Below are 22,777 nucleotides of genomic sequence, written 5' to 3' on the forward strand. Positions count from 1 at the left end.
ATAGTCGGCGGTCAGACCACTAATGATACGTAGTGAGGTTCAGGCAGTACTGTATATACTCGAGAGGTTACACACACATGCGCATTATTATGTGGGTGTATACAGTGTTATGCAAGACCCATACGTCATACACTGATGGCAATCAGCTGACCAATTGGGCGGGTTATTTAAACTCACCTAAATCTGCGTTCCTTCCGCTGTATGTGTCCTTGGGTTGTTGGTAAACACCTGTTTTCTCCCACCACCACCACCAGTGGGCTCTGCTATTAGTTCTGTTCCCCATGGGGGGTTGTTATTGTATATTATCTATCTCCCTGCTCTTAATGGTTAATGATGGTTGTCTAATTGTGCTGAGCAGGGAGAAAAATGTAGCAGAGCCTGAACGGCAAGATAAAATATTATATCCACACTTGTATTCATTCTCATTCTATAATAAAATATTGGTTCCATCTATTTGTGAGTTATCAGACTTTCATTTCATTTTTTATTTTAATTAAACACGCAAGAAATAACTACAACCTTAAGTCCTAAACCATACAACACTAACACTAACTAATGAAATTACAATCCAACTGAAAAAACAAAAAAAATGTAAATTTTCGTTCCTACTCTCACCTATGGACATGGTCATGAAATGTGGGTCATGACTGAAAGAACAGGATCATGGATACAGGAGGCTGAAATGAGTTTTTCTCCCTTAGGGATAGGGTAATAAGATCAGTTACCCGGGAAGGGCTTGGAGTAGAGCCTCTGCTCCTTTACATGGAAAGGTGCCAGTTGAGGTGATCCAGGCATCTAATGAAATGCCTCCTGGGCTCCTCCCCATGAGGGATTCCACGCATGTCCAGCCATGTGGCAGACCAAGGACCAGATGGGAGGATTACCTGTATATCATCAGCATTCTGGCCTTGGAACACCTTGGTCTACCCCAGTTAAAAGCCCAGGAAAGGTCTACTTTGCTGGGACTGTTATAGTTCCGCAACCCAATTCTGAATAAGCGGTAGAAGATTGCGCTGGACAGATTAAATACTATTAACAATTTCTTGTACAATTGTACACAAACTGGAATGAATTTTGTATAACAAATAAATGACTTAACTCAATCTTAACTCAATCAAGTTTACCTGCTCAAACCAGGTATACAAGGTTTTGTTTTCTCCTACAGCTCATCTCAACTGGGGGTCTGTTGATCAAGTAGCTGAGATGTAGTGGGGTAGAAGTAAAAAATACTTAAAATTGGAAATACCCAAACATTATTATTATTATATAAAAAAATGGTGCACATCATTTTTTTCTTTCTTTGGCTTGGAAGACATTTTCATTTTGAATACTCATGTCAGTTGTGTCCACTCAGTTATGTCAAGTTGTGCCGTTGAAGTCAAACAATCATCAATATTGATTAGGCTAATAATGTGGTGACATGAGACTGTACTCCATGCTGGTGCCAACCGGAAGCCCCTCTCTCTCACTCTAATATGAAAAGTCAGAGATAATGATACATGAAGGGATAGGAATGCAAAGACATGCATGTGGCTGTCATGTCCATTGTCCACCCATTAGACTCCTCAGTCAGTCAGACAGACAGACAGACAGACAGACAGACAGACAGACAGACAGACAGACAGACAGACAGACAGACAGACAGACAGAAAGTCAGTTACCGATTTACTGACAAATACATTCACTTAGCCAGTTACTCATTCACTCACTCATGATTAATTAATTAATTCACACTCACCCCCTCACTCGCTCCCTCCCTCACTCACTCCCTCACTCTACTAACTAATTTAATTGTAATTTATATGGCCGCCGGGGGCCAGTAATCAGTGGTTAGTGAAATGTGACAAATACAAGACATTTTCACCATGGGATGTCATGTCCATTTTTAGCACATAGAGAGGCCATGAGAGGCCATTGAAACAGTGGTGATGTCATTGTGACAGTACAGGGCCACTTGTAACCACACCTCCCCACATGGAATAAAACTAGGCTATTAGTCTGTAGGGTAAATGGATAGAAAGTATGGTTTGTGTACATAGATAGATGAAAGCAGTTTCATCAAGTTCAAATCACTTCTCTTAGATATCTACCCGTCTCATATTGAGACGGGTAGATATGTAGGCACGGTTGAGGAGGATAGATTATGTGATTTGTGTGATCTTAATGAAATTGAAAATTAAATGCATTTTGTTTTGTATTATCCATGCTACAACTCTATCAGGCAGAGACTTTTTAATAAGGTAGATCCTAAGTATGAATTTGTGTGGTTGGAGGATTCAGAGAAACTGAAATGTCTCTTTCAACATGACATTTTTTAATTTGCTTCATTTCTTGACAAGGCCTGGTCAATGAGGAGGAGGGCCATTTATATGTAAAATGGCATTGTCTTTTTTGTTCTTATTTTGTTCATATAAGTACTGTACGCATGTTGTATTTAAGTGGTATGTTTTAAGGAAGGACGTAATATGAACAGGAAGGACTGTTAATGGACTGTTAATGTCTTGTTTTCTTTCTGTGTAATGTGTCATATAATCCCATATGAGATGGGCCAAAATGGTGGCATGACATGAAAATAAAAATGTCATTCATTCATTCTTTCATTCATAGATATATTAAAAAACAACCATTTAAAGTAAGTAGTAACAATATATCACCAATAACTATTAATTACAGATTTTGTTTAGCTGAAATATCAGGAAGCACGGGTGGCTCTAGTTTTAGAAAACACTTATGATCAGAATGCTGTGTGATGACATCTCTGCAGATTACTGGGTTGAACCTATTCAATTCCATCTTCAAGCCACTAGATGGCAGAAGTCTCAAAGCAAAACTTTAACCGGCGGTACAAGAATACAAGTTCTCCATCAGCCCTAACCCTGACCTGTTAGTGACTCATACTGGACCATTGTTTGACTAACGTCAGAGTCACTGGCTGCATGTTACTACCTCATTACCAGAGTATGAGCATGTTTTTTAAGGTTCTGTGTGTAAAGGGGATGCATGGAAGTAAGCATAACAGCAAGCATGAATACAAATCAGCCAGGACTTGCTCCCCGCATTATTACAACGTAATATTCTACAAAAAAAGGATCCTCCTGGGTTCACAAAGTTCAGATTAAAGATCACAGATTGAAGACCTAAATCAATCGATCGCCTTTGTCTGGAGGCCGACTCTGGGATTTAAAATATCCAACCCGACAAGCTTAGGGTGGGAAACCTTCTTTTTTTTTACTCACAGGCTTGCATATAATGTAATTTACATATCCTTGTTCTATTTATATGTTTTATTATTATGTACTGCAGGGTGGTAGACTGTTGCGCCTTATCTATCTTAATTGGTCAGGGCTGTTAGAAAGCATTTGTGACACTGATAATCTATATTACTACAGTATAGAGCACCGAAGTCTGACGTAATTTACACATCCTACCTGGTTCGCGGTTTTCCAGCCCCATTCTGAATTCCCATAGACGTCTTTAATATCGCGTCAAATAAGAACTGTGTTCCCAAAATAAACAAATGATCCCGGCGGTTTGACTCTTATGGATATGAAGCATCAACTGACGGTGAGAAAACGATAATGTCACTTCCGCCGAATTAGTTAAATGTTCGCCAGAAACAGACTGTATCAAATATTAGTGACTGACTGACTATCATAAACGATACAGAACCTCCTCCCTGATAATATCGCAGAGACAGTTTGTTTATTTTTGGACCACAATTCTTATATGAGACGATTCTAAGATGACCCAATGTAATAGAGAAATTACTTTACGAACCAGGGGATGAACGAGTGACGTCAGGACTTCTGTACTCTGTACTATTAGTTCAACTACATCAGCTGACACTGAACCCCATGCTGAGTTACACAGCAGTGATGTCACCTTTGTGCCCTGGTTGTAATTGTATTCTTGCTCTGTTAAGCACTTTGAGCTGCATTTCATGTCATGGCACTCGCACACCACAAATAATTTAAGGATGACTCCTTACATGCTCAGCAACCCTAAAGGTGCTCAAGTGCAACGTGACAGGACAACGTGACAGGACAAACGTGTCGGTCAGGAGACCATCGCACTTGTCTTGGCACTTTCTTGTGACTGAGACATTTTCTAAGTCTAATGTCTAAGAAGTCATCCTTAAAGGGATAGTTCACCCCCAAAATGACTTTTTTTCCGATCGATTAGTCACCCCACAGAGACATGGATATTCTTTTTGTCGTATTCCTAAGCCAATAATTTGATGACTGGCAGCGGTTCCGGTAGGAGACACAAAAGAGTCTCCTGTGTGTCTCCTACCGGAACCGCTGCCTACCGGTCCGGTGGTAATCAAATTATTGGCTTAGGAATGCGACAAAAACTAAAGAATATCCATGAATTCAAGTCTCCATGGGATGACTAATCGATAGAAAAAATAGTAGGGTGAATAGTATTGTGTGTCAATAAAGCACATTCTAATTATTATTCTTAGAAGGTATGCACTGTGGCGATATCCATGCTTCCATATCCATACGCTACAATTCCCCCTGGATTTCCTGCACTATATGCTGCTTCCTGGACACCACCCAATTCCTAATGGACGTCTCACAGTAAACCCGTCAGTCGTTGTCGTGTGGAATGGGCCTGTTTCTCGTCTTCTCTAATTATTGTCTCCTAAATATTGCCCCCCACCCACCCCACCCAACCCCAGTCGACCCCTCTTTCTGCCCCTTCTCTCTCACTCATAGCATGTACGTGTGTGTCTCAGCACATTCCTATCTTTATGTGTCATGTAGCACAGCCTCACACACAGCAAAACACCACTACCCTCTCAAGAATCAGTCAGGTCAGAGGGTCCCGTTTGTTAATTTACCCGATCACACCCCTCACACCGAGCGACCAACGAGTAAGATCTTATGTGGAAAAGAAATAAAACATGAAATCGTACATCAGTGGTTCTCAAACTTTTTCATGTCAGGGACCCCCCCAATTATATGTGTTTGGCCGCGGACCCCCATCTCAAAACATTGTGTTCCAGGGACCTCCAGAAGCAAAGATTTGAGTTACAAATGTTCGCTTAAAAATATATATATATTCAAAGGTTTGCAAAAAAAAAAATCACGATTTTTGAATAGCCAAAGTATGAAAGGTGAAAGTGGTTAAAATGATTGTGATGCCATATTAACACGTTTTGCTGGGGACCCCCTGGAACCCCCCCAAGGACCCCTGGGGGTCCCCGGACCACACTTTGAGAACCAATGTCGTACATCCTTACAATTCAGCCATCAAAGGGATTACTGGGGTAGTACTGTACATCTGTAATTACTGTATATTAATTCATGCATTTGTCCAGGGGGGTTGTGGTTCAAGTCAATAAACCATTGGTCAGTTCATCATGTCCATATATGGCTGCCTTGGAACCAAGCACAACACTCCCATTGTGGGCTGAAAACATCACTGTTTGCGTCAGCCAAGCAAAACATGCGTGATTCCAGATTAGTTCATGCTCTTTACAGCCACTTTCCACGTTACTTGCCCCTGAGCTTTTTCATATTTAGTTTCCAGCCCAGAATGACACCTAGTTTGACTGTTTCTGATTGGCTTAGTACTAGGGTGTGGACTATTTTTCAGTGCTGCCACAATGTGCTACACAAAAAGGGTGCTGTAAAAGTTTAGCGACAGGGGGACCACGGGCTTATTCTGCAATGAAATATTATCAATGGTGGAAAAAGTACTCACATATTTTACTTAAGTAAAAGTATCAATACTGCAATGTAGAAGTACTCCGTTACAAGTAAAAGTTTAGAATTCAAAAGTTACTTGACTAAAAGTACAAAAGTATTAGTATCAAAATGTACTTAAAGTACCAAAAGTATAAAGTACTCATTATGCAGAATGTCCCATTTCACAAGTTTTCAAAAGTCTAAAAAATAATTTGAAAATAGCAAATCTACACGTTCACAATGCGTTGCATCGCGACGCATTGTGAGCTTGTAGATCGGCTATTTTCAAATGGCCAAAATGTATATAGGGCTGAAGTGGTTAATGTATGTTTTGTAATAATAATCTAAATCTACAAAGTAACTAGTAACTAAAGTTTTAAATAATTGCAGTGGAGTAAAAGTACAATATTTGCCTCTGAGATGTAGTGGAGTAGAAACAATGGAAATACTCCAGTAAAGTAAAAATACCTCAAAATGGTACTATGTACAGTACTTGAGTAAATGTACCTAGTTACTTTACACCATTGATTATTATTACAATTGTCAATGACTTCAGAAAAAATAACCCGAGAGTGAAGAATGAATTCAGTTTCCTACTGTTTGATGTTTATTTTTAAACGTGACTGTCATGGAACGATAAGCTTTTCCAAGGGGAAGTGTGTAGGCTGTGTAACACGTGCAACCATGGCAACACATGCAAAACAAAGAAATGCAGCTGAACGCCCCAAAGAGACAATGTATGTCCCTGTGCGGAAAAACTAAGGGGGAAAAGCTCTGTACGGTCCTGCATAACAATGTGCACACGAGCATTGTTGCAGTGCACTCAAACACATTGACAGCTTTTTAATGCAGCTGATTAACATATCTGGAAAACAAGCAGAGTTATCTAAAAGCTGCCAATTGTTATGAATAACCTAGAAATGCATGATTTTATCTGAGGTAGGTTTCCTACATTGACTGCAAACTTAAAAATTCATCTGATGTATTAGGGCCATTCACACTGAGCACTATAACTATAACGATAACTATAAAAATATAGTTTTAAAAATCATTCTAAAGTGGAAGGCAGAGTTCCTATAACAACTATAACAGCAACTATAACAACAATACAATGGTGAATGATATAGTTATAGTGATAGTGATAGTGATAGTGATAGTGATTGATTGATTGATTGAATACTTTATTATCAGTTTGCAAAAAAAAGCACAGTTCAAAACAAGGTCTGCTAAGAGGATTTTAAACCAGGGCGTAGCCACGGGTGGGCATAGGTAGGCCTGGGCCCACCCATTTGTTTTTTCTGCCCACCCCAAAAAAAGAATTGTAAAAAAAATATATACAATTATATTCAAATATTTTTTTTATGTCATATTCAGCCATTTTGATAACAGTGTATATATAGGTATCCGAAATCCATCACAAACCCGCGAAAATTTCAACCCAAGAAAGCTTATGGCATGTTTCCATTGGGGTCCTTTGTACTCATTCATTGAAACATTTAATGACAAACAAATATACACTACTATGCAAAACATCATAAAAACAGTTAGAAAACTAAAACTATAATAAAAGTTACATACAAAACATGTACAGTGCTCACTCAGTGTGAATGGCGCATTGAACTCACCAGCTGTACACTGGGTTTATTGTCACACAGACATGCCACAGGTGGAGAAGAGAGAGGGTGGGGAAACCACAGAACCAAGATGGGGATGAGAAATTAAGTCAAGTAAAAAAAGAAAAAGACAAGCACTGTTTGCTCTTTACTTAGCAGATAAGAAAGGAATGTTAATGAACAGTCTGTGTCTTCTGAATAAAGCACTGGGTGTGTGGCTCACTGCTCAAAGCTGATTAATGTAACATGCTATATATCACGCACTGTATGTGAATCTATGCTGCAGGCAATACATGTGACTATAAAAGACTTGGGTAGACAGAAATGTTTGATAAAGCAGTAAAAGAGCATCATAGGAGTAATGACAGGTTAAACCCAGTGGTGTAAAGTAATTAAGTACATTTACTTTAGTCCTGTACTTAAGTACAATTTTGAGGTATTTGTACTTTACTTGAGTATTTCCAATTTCCAATACTTTCACTTCTACTCCACTGCATCTCGGATTCAAATATTGTACTTTTACTCCACTACATTTTGATACCAATGGGTCCGTGTAAGTGAGACTTGAGCAGCAGATAGAGGAAACATGGGCTAAGCAGGTTCTCCCACAATTATGAGACATGCAGGCAATGTCAACAGAGACATAAAGCATATCACACCGTGAACACATGGGCTTCTGTGCAATATGACAGCAGTCTGAGAACTGCTGCAAAGGGAAAGAGGAGACCCTTAAATCTGTCTCTTCATTATTAAAGCTTTTATTGCTGTATAATACTGTATGTACAGTATGCATGCACGTATGCATGACAATGCGTGTTTGTGCACGTCTCTATCTGTTTGCATGTACAGTATGTAAATATACCGTGTATGTGCAGTTTGCACGTTTGGCTGGGTTTGCATACCTTATATGCCAAACAAACACCTTGGCGTTAACTTTACAGTGTGGCTCCTGTTTAGTGTTTTAATAAGAACAAAGGTTTATTGTATGCAATATCAGTACAGATTACAAGCTATCATATCATAATAATCTGTTATAATATGTTATTCACAACCTTATAGTTTACAGTCAGCAAGCACAGCTCAAAAAGTTTTTCTGGAAGCAGAAAACTCACCCAGAGTTTCCACTCTAGCTTCCCATGCAGAGTCTGGCAAACTGTGTGTTATGTAAGAATAGTGCAGTGTACTCTATGTGCTGTAAATGTGTAACATGATTCTCTCTTTTTTTCTCCCTTCTTTTCTTTCCTGGACCATTACCCCATCTTTCTCCTCCCCTCCCTCCCACCCCACCTCCCCCCCCTCACACTCCTAGCTAAGCACACTGGCCAATCACGCTGTGCCTCAGTACCTCCCCTGCTCTGATAAAAGGGACCCAGAGACCAGGGTGGGTCTATCTGTTCTGCGGCGTCTCCCAGCTTCCACTAAACACACCAACCTCAGTGCTGTAGAGGATCCAGTCTGCAACCAACCATGTCTACCAGAGCCGCTGTGAAGACCACCACATACTCCACTATGTCCAGCTCCGCCGGTGGCATGGGGGGCATGGGCCCGTCCCAAGGCTTCAGCAGCCGCTCCTTCTCCGGCTATGGAGGCCGCAGCGTGGGCAGTGGTGGCCGGCAGCAGAGCTACACTGTCCGCAGCTCCTACGGGGGCGTGGGGTCAAGCCCCGCCGGCATGGGAACTGGGGGTTTCAAGGTGGTTGGGGGCTACGGGGCCGGGGGCTACGGGGCCGGGGGGTCCGCCCAAAGAGGCGGCGGCGGAGTAGAGTTTGGGTACATGGGGATGAGTGCTGGGATGGGCATGGCAGGTGGCATGGCCAACGGAATGGTAGCCCCCATCACCGCTGTGACAGTGAACAAGAGCCTCCTGGCCCCCCTGAACCTGGAGATCGACCCCAACATCCAGACGGTCCGCACCCACGAGAAAGATCAGATCAAGACCCTCAACAACCGCTTTGCCACCTTCATTGACAAGGTCAGTGGGTTCATGCAGTGTTGTGTTATAGGTTTTATTGGTTCCATCAGTTACATGAAAGCTCCTCAATGCACTCAGCATAGAACACACAATATCAATATCTCAGAACCTTGGCTGAACTACTTGTAACTCAATAGCCCAAGGTGATGGAAAGGTGATCTCTCCAGAGAGAGCATCTTTCAACTATTTCTAGTGCAAACTGGATACAAACCAAAACAACAGTTTTGCCATGGTGGTCCTTAAAGATGATACTGTCTGTTAAGAACCATGGATTACAATAATCCATACATGTACTCTATGTGTGACAGATAGATAGTGATCCAGGGGGTTCATACAGATATAAAAGGTTTTTGTTTTTCGCTTGGTGGGGCGTTTACCGTAACGTACACAATATCCTGCAATAAGATACAATATCCAGAGGTTATGAAAGTAAACAGTGTGGCAGATGTGCTATTTCTTTCCCTCGAGGTTAAGGCTGCAGAGTGTTTTGTTCTATTTTTACTCTCTCAGAGTTAATCTAACCCTCAAGAGTTTCCTGAGAACTATAAAGGAGTGGGAGTGGCAGGGGTGAAAGGGTTTAAAACAAGTAAGACAAGCTGTTAAATCAGCAGATTTTATACTGAACAATTACACATCTCTACAGAGGACTAGCTTGGTGATCTGTACATTGTCCTATATACAGTATAAGGATTTGTTGAAGAATATGATGCCATTTTCTTGTCTGCCTTCCAAAGGCGAGTCGGTGGTATAGATAGATGAATGGATACATTGTTGTTACTCTGCATCCATGATCAAACAGAGATAAGAGTCATGATCAATGTCAGAACTGTCAGATCAATCCCAAGACAAGAGGTAGCACTGTTCCTATAGAAATACTTTACCGATCACTCATTGTACTGCATACCATAATGGGGCCCCTCATTAAGGAGAGCATCATAGGAGTAATGACAGGTTAAACCATAAGTAAATTACCTTTGCCTTTATACTATCTTATACTATCTTGCTAAAAGTGAAGATAGTAAAGCAAGCACAACTTTATAACAGGCACACCCACCTACCCACCTACCCACACACACGAGCACGCACGCACGCACGCACGCACGCACGCACGCACGCACGCACACACACACACACACACACACACACACACACACACACACACACACACACACACACACACACACACACACCCACACACACACACACACACACACACACACACACACACACCCCCCCACACCCACACACACACCCACCTGCCCACACACCCCCGCACACACTTATACACACTTATACACACACACACACACACACACACACACACACACACACACACACACACACACACACACACACACACACACACACACACACACACACACACACACACACACACACACACACACACACACACACACACACACACACACACTGTATGCACTCTTGCATGCACACACTTATATATACACACAATCATTGTTTGCTGAGTGGAAGCACTACCCCACCCATAGGGTCTCTGGACAAAATGTACCAATTTGTAAAGACAAGAATTGTACCAACATTGTGAAACAGTGCCACTCTGTGTTGAAACACAGTAGTTATGGGATGGCATGGAGCGAGGTTTAAATTGCTGTGACGTTTGGAGAGTTGGATTTTAAATAACTCCAGTCTTTGGCATAATTGTCTGTTGATACCCATGCATTCTCTTTGTAAGATAAAAAGACTTATAAAAAGAAGAATAAATACAATAAACCCATTCATTCTTCCAGCTCTGCACGGTTGATGCACACGCCCATCTGTGTCTGCGATACACAATGTACATTCTGTAATGTACATTGTACATTCCTTCTGCAACACGCCACATATGTTTATAATAATGTACTGAGAGAGAATGTAAGGCTGGTCATGGTTATAATACCTTCCATTCACTGTCCTGTCTGCTCTCATCCATCCTATAGTTCACCCCCAGGCCCCCACCAATCCTGACACCCACCCAACGACTGATAGACATATACACGTACTTACAATCATTCATTTATGTATTTTACACAATTTTGGACTCCTATCGCCCTCCTAATACGTGAGGGGGTCATGTTTTTTTTATTAATGTTTACATTCATTTTATTTTTCAATTTTTCATTTTCCAATTCTTTTTTTTTAAATAAATGTAAAAAGTAATTGAAAGAACAACGGGCCCCTCACGTATTAGGAGGGCAGTATGAGTCACCAGAACCAAGAACGGGTGTTCTTGATGAATCTATCATGGTTAAAATGGAGTTTGAAGTTACAATGGGTTTGTATAGAAAGCGGGCGTGTCTGATAAAATAAATATCAAATATCTAAATACTGAATCAAGCAACTTAAAAACTGTCTGGGGTGTTCACAAAAGCCTGAGTAGACGATTAAATGACCCAAACAAAGTGAAATATCCCTTTAAATCAACCATCTGGATTTCATTGCAATTTATCTTAATCTGTTTCACATATTATTTAGGACATTCACTCTGATTCATTCAATTGTCTGTGTCTTTACAGGTACGTTTCCTGGAGCAGCAGAACAAAATGCTGGAGACCAAGTATAAGCTCCTGCAGGAACAGACCACCTCCCGTTCCAACATCGATGCCATGTTCGAAGCCTACATCTGCAACCTGCGTAAGCAGCTGGACAGCCTCGGCCATGAGAAGCATAGACTGGAGTCAGATCTGCACAACATGAAGGGGCATGTTGAGGACTTCAAAAACAAGTGAGTTGGTAAAGGGTTAAAGTAGATTTATTTTTCTTGTTAGCTATAGATCCAAGATGGCGCCACGTACGGCTGCTTCGTCTTGCGCAGACAATGCAGGTTTTTTACTTTTTTGTTGTTATTATTATTACCTATGCTGCTGCATTGTCTGAAGGAAGCCGAGCAAAAATAAGTTTTACTCTTATGTACCTGTACACAAGATGTAACAATAAAGCACAACCTTGAACCTTGAACCATTAGCTATAACTATAGCTATTGCCTGCCAAATTATCTGATTTATTTCAACTGAGACCTGTGGAAATGAAATATTGCTTCATTATATTTTGGCATCTTTCCCAGGTATGAAGATGAGATCAACAAACGCAACGAGTGTGAGAACAACTTTGTCATCGTAAAGAAGGTCTGTTCAGTTTGCAACCACATTCATGCACTCAAAACTGTAATTAAGCTTTAAAGGCCCAATAAGTGATCCAAATGTAAACAAATGGGAGGCACCACCACCAACAAATACACCAAGTAGCAGTGGAGACAGGTTTGTATATAGACAAATCCACAGACGAGCTGCCTGTAGGCAGCCATAGCTGCGGTGTCAACGCTCCTACACCGCGGCACCGCAGCAATGGCCGCCTACAGGCAGCTACAGGCAGCGCGTCTGTGGATTCGTCTATAGGTGAGGTAAGAACATTCCAAAGCATATCATATATTTTCCTTCTAAAAATCGAAATCTAAGTCTTTAAGAACGTATTAGAAAAATGATCCTAATGATGTTCATATCAATCCAGGATTGGGCCTTTAAGCAAAGCAAAGGCACACAATATTCAATTCTAGCTCATGCTGCAGTGCTGACAATGAATGAATATTGTCAATGTTTGTATTTTGTTTTTTTCCTCCACTCAGGACACAGATGCAGCCTACATGATGAAAGTGGAACTGGAGGCCAAACTGGACAGCCTTTCTGACGAGATTGAGTTCCTGAGGCAGATCTATGAAGTGGTAAAGAACACTGTTTATATTTCCATTTCATGTTCCACTTGAAGGGTGAAACGATATCAAAGGAAAATAGGTCACAGTTTTGATTTGTGTGCATTTATTGTTTTTCTTAATTATGTGTTGTAGGAGCTTCACGAGCTGCAGAGCCAGATCAAGGACACATCGGTGGTGGTCGAGATGGACAACAGCCGTAACCTGGATATGGACGCCATCGTGGCTGAAGTGCGTGCTCAGTATGAGGAGGTCGCTAACCGCAGCAGAGCCGAGGCTGAGACGTGGTACCAGACTAAGGTGAGGTGATCAGTGATCTCTGTGTCCAGTGTTGGTAATGAATGTGTATATTTATTGCTCTTTTTATGAACGCAAAATCATTGTTGGCATCGGGTGCACATGCTACATGCTTTCCAAAAACAATGTGAGAAAAAGAAAGAAAGGGGGACCGGACCGCTGACGTAGTGGTCCGGACACCTAGGCTCCTAGTCCTAGGTAAGTAGCCTGACAGCGAGTCGCGGGTTCGATTCCCGATCCCAACGGCCTTTGCTGCATGTCACTCCCAATCTCTCTCCCCATTTCCAGTCAGCCTACTATCCTATCAATAAAGGCATAAAAAAAGCCCAAAAATAAATCTTTAAAAAGAAAAAAGAAAGAAAGAAAGGGAAAAAAAGTTACAACTTATATAAAAACATATAAAACATGTAAAAGCAAGCCACCAGGGGCCTCTCTACAGGCTTACTCTATTTTTAAACAGCAAAACAGGAATACATGAACATGATGACATGGAGCTCAGCCAAACATTACAGGACCATACAGGCACGTTGCGTTTTAGTGATGTCAGCGTATCGGGTTAAGGTAGGCTAACCAGTGACTCAAGACCTGTCTGATGTCATAAATTAGGTTTAGGAAACTGTGTGTCTTTATAGGATAGGCAAAAAATAACATATTTAATGTTTTAACTGACAATAAAGTGATCTTCTATGGTGTTCCCCTTGTACGTATGTCACAGTATGAGGAAATGCAGCAGTCAGCGGGTAAATATGGGGATGACCTGAAATCCACAAAGGCTGAGATTTCCGACATGAACCGCAGGATCTTGAGACTTCAGTCCGAGATTGACACTGTAAAGGCACAGGTGAGGAGCATTTAGGACATATTTGACATAGTTTTTCATCAGTTCTTGTCTCTATAGCTCTAGTTTGCCTTCAGAACTTTGTCCCTCGCCAACATGTACTGTAGCAGAAAGTGCCTAACGAAATGTTCTCTTTCTCCTCCTACTTGTTTTAGCGAAACAACTTGGAAGCCCAGATCGCCGAGGCTGAGGAGCGTGGTGAACTGGCGGTGAAGGACGCCAGACTTCGCATCAGAGATTTGGAAGGGGCTCTGCAGAGAGCCAAGCAGGACATGGCCCTGCAAGTCCGTCAGTACCAGGAGCTAATGAACGTCAAGCTGGCGCTGGACATTGAGATCGCCACCTACAGGAAACTACTTGAGGGAGAGGAGGACAGGTGGGATGTTATTGCGAGTTGGACACAACAAGCCTGCAAGTGCTATAATGAGAAAACATTATAACTCTTATTTCACACATTGTTTTTTTCCTCCATCTCTCTCCTGTTGTTTCCTTACAGGTTGGCAACAGGAATCAAGACCAGTGTGTCCAAACAGACCTGTAAGTTCATGGTCTATACTTCTGCATTATTTGCTGTTTTAACATAGTGTGTGTTTCTTTGTCCTAACAGGCTCATGTTGATCATCATGCTAGTTTCTGGCATTAAGGCATTACGGCATATTCAGAATAACACTAAATATAACTTAAATGGGCAACTTCACAAATATTCAACCTGAATCCTATATCCTACTTACTGAAGTTGCCCTTTACATCCAGTAGCGTGCATCACCATTCACTTTTCAACTTTTTTTCTATCCACTTAACATGCAGCGATGAACTATAACCACAACGCCTATGGCCTGGAAACAGCTCGCACCCCCTCCTACAACGTCAGTGCCTCTTACGGTGGAGTCAGTGCCTCTTATGGTGGAGTCAGTGCCTCTTATGGTGGAGTCAAGGCCAGCAGCACTTCTTTCGGTGGCATTGAGGGGGCGATGAAGAGCAACATGGCCAGCAGTGTGGCCAGCAACAAGACCAGCAGCGTGGTGAGCAGCAGCCACAGCGGGAACGTCAGCAACAGCAACAGCAGCAGCAGCAGCACAGTTACCAAGACCGAGACAGTTGTCGTCAAGACAGTGGAGAAGGCGATGGAGAAGGCGATGGAGGAGGTCCAGGCCGCAGTGGAGGAACCGGCTGTCAGTGATGTAGAGCAGGAGAAAGTAAAGGAGCAAGTTAAGGAGCAAGTTAAGGCGCAAGAGCAGGTGGAGGCGGAGGCTGAAGCGGAGGCGCAGGTGGTGGAGGAGGAGGAGGAAGATGAGTGAAGCTTGGCAGCTGTTAGTTGAACGAACCGGTCTGTTGATGATGAGTTTTGGTTTGCCGATCTGATTTATAGCATCAGGAACTAGATTAAAACAACACACATTACCTATTCCATAATGCTCTTCATTTGACCCAGGTTGAAAATACCATGAGTGCCCCCTGGCTATGCCAAAGAATGGACCTGATCATCCATAATGTGCCATAATACCCAGGTTCAGTTTTTGTAAAGTTGTATTTTTCTTGCAGCAATGCCATCCTAATATGGATCGTGTTTACAGGATGAGTTGTAGGCCTACTTTAGGTTTCTAAAGACCTGCATATAGTTACAGACATTAGTCACTGTCAAACATGCACTGCCAGTGGGTCTTTACTATCGCAGTTCTCTGTGCACTGACACTCCAAAGTCCAGCAGGTGTCAATGTTGTATCTTCTTTCCTCTGCTGTTTGCTCTTCTCGCCTTTAGAACCATGCAAAGCACTGCTGTTGTTGTATTTTCTGCAAACACTGACACTGCAAATGACACTACTGCTGTTAATGGGCTTCCATGGGATTCATGTGGGTGAAATTAAACCGTTGTTATGCTGAACCTGCTGTATCAGGAGGCTTACAATGAAATGTATAAAAGAAATGGCAATTTCTCCACGTCACTGCCCCCCTTTCCCCCCCAAAAAAAACAATACACTGTGAAGGAGCTTTTGTCCTGGTGGACTGTTGTCAGCAATGTCTGCTGTCCTATTTCCCCCAACAATAAATCCTCTCCCAACATTACGTTTCATGGTCTCTCGTTGTATTTTGATTTAGTCAGCTATGTTTCACTGAAGGTCCTCCATAACGCCTATTTGGGAACTCACTTCATCATCAATCTTTTTTGTGGGAACAAAATACAATCATCATTTGTCATATGACATAATGACAGGAAAGAAAAGCAGAGAACAGTATACTGCAGAAAGAGACCACTCTGAAATTCTGCCCGAGGAGTGTTGTTAGTAATTACCTTCCAGTCTATTTACCTAGCCTGTGTGAGACATCACCAATGTATATTCAGAGAGGAATCATAACCCTTTAGATTTTGGGTGTATGCACACCTGAGTATGCAAGCACACACGCACACACGCGCGCGCGCGCGCGCGCGCGCGCGCGCACGCACGCACGCACGCACGCACGCACACACACACACACACACACACACACACACACACACACACACACACACACACACACACACACACACACACACACACACACACACACACACACACACACACACACACACACACACACACACACACACACACACACACACACACACACACGCCTGTCAACAATCAATCATGGTGATTTTAATAGCATATTTCAGTTGTGAGAAAGTGGAGCCTACATACAAGAGATTGACAGCACTTTCCATCATAACTTTGAACTATAACTGTCAGAGAATGTCCCACCACTTAATTGATTATGTAACAGTTTTTTTTTTTTATATAACCTTAATTTTACCGGGAATTTACAAGGATTTTAATAATAATAATAATATCTCAAATTTATATAGCGCTTTTCTTTTTTTTAAAGATTTTTTGGGGGCTTTTTATGCCTTTTTTTTAGAGAGGGATAGGGACAGGAAATGGGGAGATATGGGGGGGGGGGGGGGGGGGGGGCGGTGACACGCAGCAAAGGTCGTTGGGAACGGGAGTCGAACCCGCGACACGCTGTCAGGCTGGCATTGCAGCCTAGGGTGCCTGGACCGTCATGAGAAAAAAACGTTTATCAACTTTATTTAGGGGAAAAAAACACACAAAAAAAAAAAGAAAAAATGGAAAGAAGAAAAAGACAGGGTGGAGTATGCTGGGAAAAGCGATATTGCAGAGGTGGGTTTTGAGGTCGTTTTGAAGGTTTGGAGGGTGGGAGCATCTCTGAGAGTTGTTTTGGGGAGTGCATTCCACAGGGTTGGAGCAGCAAAAGCAAAAGCTCTGCCGCCCCAGGCACTGTACTTGGTCTTGGTCCAAGGAGGTTTGCGTCACCAGGCCTGAGGGAGTGGGAAGGGGCAGGACGAGAGGAGATCGAAGAGGTAGGGGTGAGCAGGAGCAAGATTGTTCAGTGCCTTGTAGGTGTTTAGTAATATTTTGAAGTGGATTCCTTGTTTGACCGGGAGCCAGTGAAGAAATTCACTTGTGAATTCAGTGATTCACATTTTACTCTTTTTCAAGAGTGTTGGGCAACAATGGTGGCACATTTAGACGCAAGGACAATAAAATAAAATAAATAAAAATCAACTCTATGCACAAAAAGGCTGGAACACAGAACATTTTCAGAAGCAATGGGTGGGTTCCAAACCCTGTAAAAGCATGTACACATGTGCATGGACAAGTGCTCGTGTGTTTACTCAGGGCTGGGACGTTCTAAAATCGTGGTTATACACAGAAGTGATAAATTTGATGAACGAGTGGGGTTTTCATTTACCATGATGGATTACGAAAGAGGGGTTATGGGCTTTGAACAAGAACAAGTCCGAACAGACACCATGCATGTTGATGCTGCTGCGCCTCAGGCGAAGTAAAGTCCCAGACACAATGTGTGATGAATCCACCCTTCCGGAAAAAAACTGAGAGATAATCTCATCATCATCACTGCTGAGAAGACTACAGCTTGTAACATGTTATTTGCACAATCAAGGCCAAACCTTTTCGGTTTCTAGGGTTGAGTCATATGATGAACAATGTGGCCAACTATAAATAATATTATACCAAGTTTGTGTTTGTGGGAAGGAGATGAAGGCTGATCTTCAAGTCTGTTGCCTTGTTAGTGGTTCACAGTCTTTCAGCTGTGTTTAGAGGCTCCAGGGCTGAAAGGGCTGCTTGAACCCTCTATACTTAGTAAAACGGACCTGAGTTGCAACTGTGCTTGGAACACTTTTTTCCCCCTACACCAAATTTGTTCACCAATAGATCGGTTATTTTTGGCTAATGTTGAAATCTATCTAATGGATGCTGGGATTCAAGTGGTTAAACCTACAACAGTCAGCCTGATTAGTAACAGGTCCACTGCAAAATCCTGAGTGTCAATGTAACTCCTCTAGCCAGTGTAAAAATGGACCAGTAATTAAGATGAACACGCCTCTACTGTCTTCTTGCAGCCAATGACAAACCCAGCTCAAACCATACCCCACTGTCACAAATTACCCTTGAACTGGACTGCAAACACACAACAATTTAGGCATTGAGCGGACGCTCTCTCGCTCGCTCGCTCGCACGCGCGCGCACACACGCACGCACGCACGCACGCACACACACACACACACACACACACACACACACACACACACACACACACACACACACACACACACACACACACACACACACACACACACACACACACACACACACACACACACACTGTCCTCGGTCCTCCCCCTTAGCTACATTTATTACCCCTTAGCTAATAAATGAAACATCGTCTTCTACAGATAGACAGACTGCCCATGATAGCTGAGTCAGAACAGTATTTAGCCAACATTTTTGCATTTGTCTTTTGCAATCCTCCCAATTGCAGGCCACGGGGCACAAGTTTGTGAACATACGTGGCCCTCCCAAACTCCAAAACACAAGGACAAATATAGCTGCAAGCAGCGATAATACAGGGCCAGGAGAGAGAAAGAGAAATGATAATTCCTTTAACAGGTCAGTTCATGAAAGTCCTTGCGGTCTTGTTTCCAATGAGGGCCTGACAAATTTCATCGACACATTTGCTGACCTGGCCTGGAATCGTACCTGGGGCAACCAGAGCCTCTGGCTCCCTAGGCGGGCTCACTAACCACTCAGCTATGGCCGCCCCTCTGAGAGAGAGAGAGAGAGAGAGAGAGAGAGAGAGAGAGAGAGAGAGAGAGAGAGAGAGAGAGAGAGAGAGAGAGAGAGAGAGAGAGAGAGAGAGAGAGAGAGAGAGAGAGAGAGAGAGAGAGAGAGAGAGAGAGAGAGAGAGAATAGATTGAAGATAGAAACGGAATAGATTGAAGAGACAGAGACATGGAAACGGAATAGATTGAAGAGAAAGACATGGAAACGGAATAGATTGAAGAGAGAGAGAGAGAGCCATGGAAACGGAATAGATTGAGTCATGTTTTTTGCAATTCAACTTAAATGAGTGTGCATCAAGTGAGGCTTGAACCAGCAACCTTGCGGTCGTGAGGCACTCTTAGGTAGCTGCAACACTACTTATAGTGCTATAGCTTTGTCCAGGCTGATGTTGTCTGTTGAGGATGACAAACGCTTGCCTTCTGTCATGACCCAAGCCCCTGTTTCACTAACACTAAGATCACTCGTTCACAAACCATTTACCAATGAAGAAATTGTACATCTCCTCAGAAGCAAAACTAGTGAAAGTAGCCGATCTACAAGCTCACAAACCATTAAAAGTTGTCAGATTGTACATCGGCTATTTTCACAATGAAGTATGTTATACATTGAAAAAACATACTCTCATTGCTATCTGAAAAGTTGTGAGATTGTAGATCAGCTGTATGTAAAAAACACTCAATTAAGTATTTCATGTTATCTTTAACAATTGCAGATGTATTCATTGATAGTCATGTTGTGTGAAATGCAACTTAGATGAAGTCTGCACCAAGTGAGGCTTGAACTGCTGACCTTCAGGTTGTGGGGCACACATTTAAGCGAGAAGCCACCAACAGACAAGAACCTGTGAAAGGAGATCACACAGATGATACAGTTTCACGCAAATAGCTGAAAAATCCTGGGTTTAAGTGTTTTTCAAACTGCTCAAGATTGCGGACAATCTAAGGGCGGTGCTTACTGGTCAACGTGATAGATGTGTTCCTCATTAGTCAAGGCACATGTGTAAGCAGGTCTAATGGCTGTCGGCCAAACGAGGCATGACTTTTGCCTGTTTAAAGTTTCAATTTTCAAAAAATTGCTATAGCGCCCCCGTTTGACCAATTGGAGTAAGATTGGTTTCAGTGATATTTGGAATGGCCCTTTACATTTCTGCAAAGTTTCAAAGAATGGTAAGTCTGCATGTATGTGTTAGGGGCAGATGAATAATTGTCATAAAACTGCAATATTCATTGGCTCATTAAAGCTTCATTTTTTCACTTATGGAAAATATTTTGCAAACGTTTTTTGGCATAGGTCCAAGGTTCATGTGTAAAAAGTTTCGTGCAGATTGCTCAAAAATCACAGGAGGAGATAGGTTTTAAATGTTTTTCATATAATTCAAAATGGTGGGAGATCTAAAGGTCAGAGGTCAAAAGTCAGAGTGTGAAAGTTGTTCAGCATGAGGAGACGCATGTGTGCATCAAAGTTTCATGGCTGTAGGTGAAACAGGGCATGAGTTGTACCTGTTCAAAGTTGGCATTTTTCAATTGAGTGCTATAGCGCCACCTTTTGACGAAAGATTGTGAGAATTATTTCTTGATCGTTTTTCATGACCATCTATCATATGGCCGAGTTTCATAAAAAGCGACTGCACGGTTCAGCCAGAACTGCCAAAAGTGGCAGAAGAAGAAACGGAATAATCAGAATAACAATACGGGTCCATGCTGGAAGCCTGGCCCCGTAATGAATTGACAGTTATATTCCAAGGCCACAATACGCTCCACCAAAAGCTGATATTTCGTAAGTTTGGATGTAAAACAAGTGTCCATATACAAATCGAATGGGCAGCCTACACACACACACACACACACGCACACACGCACACACGCACACACGCACACACGCACACACGCACGCGCGTGCGTTGTGCACAACCGAACGGTATGTATACTATTGCAAATCCGAGGTGTAACTAAAACAAAACACAATGCATTTTTTCTCGTTTTGCTAGAAAGGGCTGGATGGATCAGATATGCTTGTTTCAATGTACACAAGGGTGTTGAGTGAGGCAAGTGACAAGTGTACCCTAAGTCAGATAAATGAGAAAAGCTTTGCTGAGAGCTGCTGTGTGATTGATTGACGAGCACATCCCTTCCCCTTTTGTTCTCACACCCAAAGTTGACTCTGTCACTAATGGCATGCCATTCATTTAAAATGGTGTCAACAGTTGCTATATTTTTTTTCTCTTTTGCGACAACCAAAGTCATAAAGTATGATCTGTTTCTTCAAGGCACTCTGCAGAGTAAACACGTTCACACCTCACAGTAAAAATAAAATAGCTTTTAAGTGCATTTTCACTTTCAAACGGGCATCTATACAGCAATGTTGTAATTGTGCAAAATGCATAAGTACTTACATACATGTAATGTGCATGTAGATGTAATGTACGTCAGAATATCTAACCTGAACATATTTAACTAGAACATCTAGAAAAGAACTCTTGCTTGGCATGCTTGATATGCATTTCCTCAGTAAATCAGTTCAGACACGACTTTTAAGTTGACTTTTTCCTACACTGTAGGGCAAATAAAAGCCAGCATAATTATTTTTGCAATAAACTGTTATATCTTTGATCTCTCTTCATGTAAGCGTCAGATTTAACAGCTCAATTTAACTTAAAGACAAGATACACTGCAGGCGATACAATTCATTACCCTGTCAATTTGTCTAAACTTCGATTTGTTCATACATGCATGATCCAACGGAAATGGTACAAGACTGACAACTCCATTTTATAATACCATAGACTACATTTATGTGTGTGTGTATGCATGTGCGTGTGCGTGTGTGTGTGTTTAAGTCTGTCTCAAAGCTTGAGAAACAGGTTTGAATTCCTCTTGGCTCGGGCTGGGGATCACTGACAGATAGAGGAACACAATCGAAGAAACAAAGTACATTGTAACATAAGCATTTGGATGCCCGGTTTAGGTGTGTCTCATTCTTAGTGTGGGAAACAAAACAGCCATTGCTTTCTCATCAAATTGAAGCAGCTGGAAAAGCTGGGACTGTACATACAGTACATTGAGTAGTAACACATGCAGAACGCATGGAGTTCACTGTTGAAAATCTCACACAAGTCATCAATAATCATTTTGATTATGTGGTTGACATGATTGTGTGTATTGTCTCAGGTAAGATAAGATCATTATAAGATAAGATAATATTTTCAATCAATTACAGCAATTTGCTGCAATTGTATTGTACTGCTCTGTATTTTTTGCTTACCTTACTAAAGTGATAGTGTATGTAATGCATGGTTGAGAGAGAGATGAAGCCGTAGATACACGTAGCTTCATAAACTTGTTTGACAGCACTACAATCAGTGTTACAGTATGTAAAATATGTAGTCAAATGTTTTTTTGTTTGTTTTCACATTATCCTTTCTATCAATATGTTGGATTCATGTTAATGTGTATTTTCAGACATTTAATCACTTAAACCCTCGCCTCAATACTTGG

General features: G+C 41.9%; 1 protein-coding gene across 1 annotated transcript; it reads left to right on the forward strand.

Moving 5' to 3' along the window:
• The first annotated feature begins 8,686 nt into the window (after positions 1–8,686).
• Positions 8,687–16,097, forward strand: LOC311049486 (keratin, type II cytoskeletal 8-like). The gene is made up of 9 exons (XM_084063084.1): positions 8,687–9,280; positions 11,815–12,023; positions 12,363–12,423; positions 12,921–13,016; positions 13,140–13,304; positions 14,017–14,142; positions 14,295–14,515; positions 14,636–14,676; positions 14,947–16,097. Exons 1-9 carry the CDS (start codon positions 8,777–8,779, stop codon positions 15,435–15,437), a joined length of 1,914 nt encoding a protein of 637 aa, XP_083919210.1. The 5' UTR covers positions 8,687–8,776; the 3' UTR covers positions 15,438–16,097.
• The last annotated feature ends 6,680 nt before the right edge of the window (positions 16,098–22,777 follow it).

This window comes from Gymnoscopelus microlampas (genome assembly GCF_963454915.1).
Source record: "Gymnoscopelus microlampas genome assembly, chromosome: 7".
In the NCBI taxonomy this organism is placed as follows: domain Eukaryota; kingdom Metazoa; phylum Chordata; class Actinopteri; order Myctophiformes; family Myctophidae; genus Gymnoscopelus; species Gymnoscopelus microlampas.

Excerpts from the sequence above, each read along its gene's own strand:
- LOC311049486 (XM_084063084.1), top strand. The coding sequence starts at position 8,777 with ATGTCTACCAGAGCCGCTGTGAAGACCACCACATACTCCACTATGTCC. Across the intron at positions 9,281-11,814 it reads TTGCCACCTTCATTGACAAG|GTACGTTTCCTGGAGCAGCA; the intron begins GTCAGTGGGTTC and ends GTGTCTTTACAG. Across the intron at positions 12,024-12,362 it reads GTTGAGGACTTCAAAAACAA|GTATGAAGATGAGATCAACA; the intron begins GTGAGTTGGTAA and ends CATCTTTCCCAG.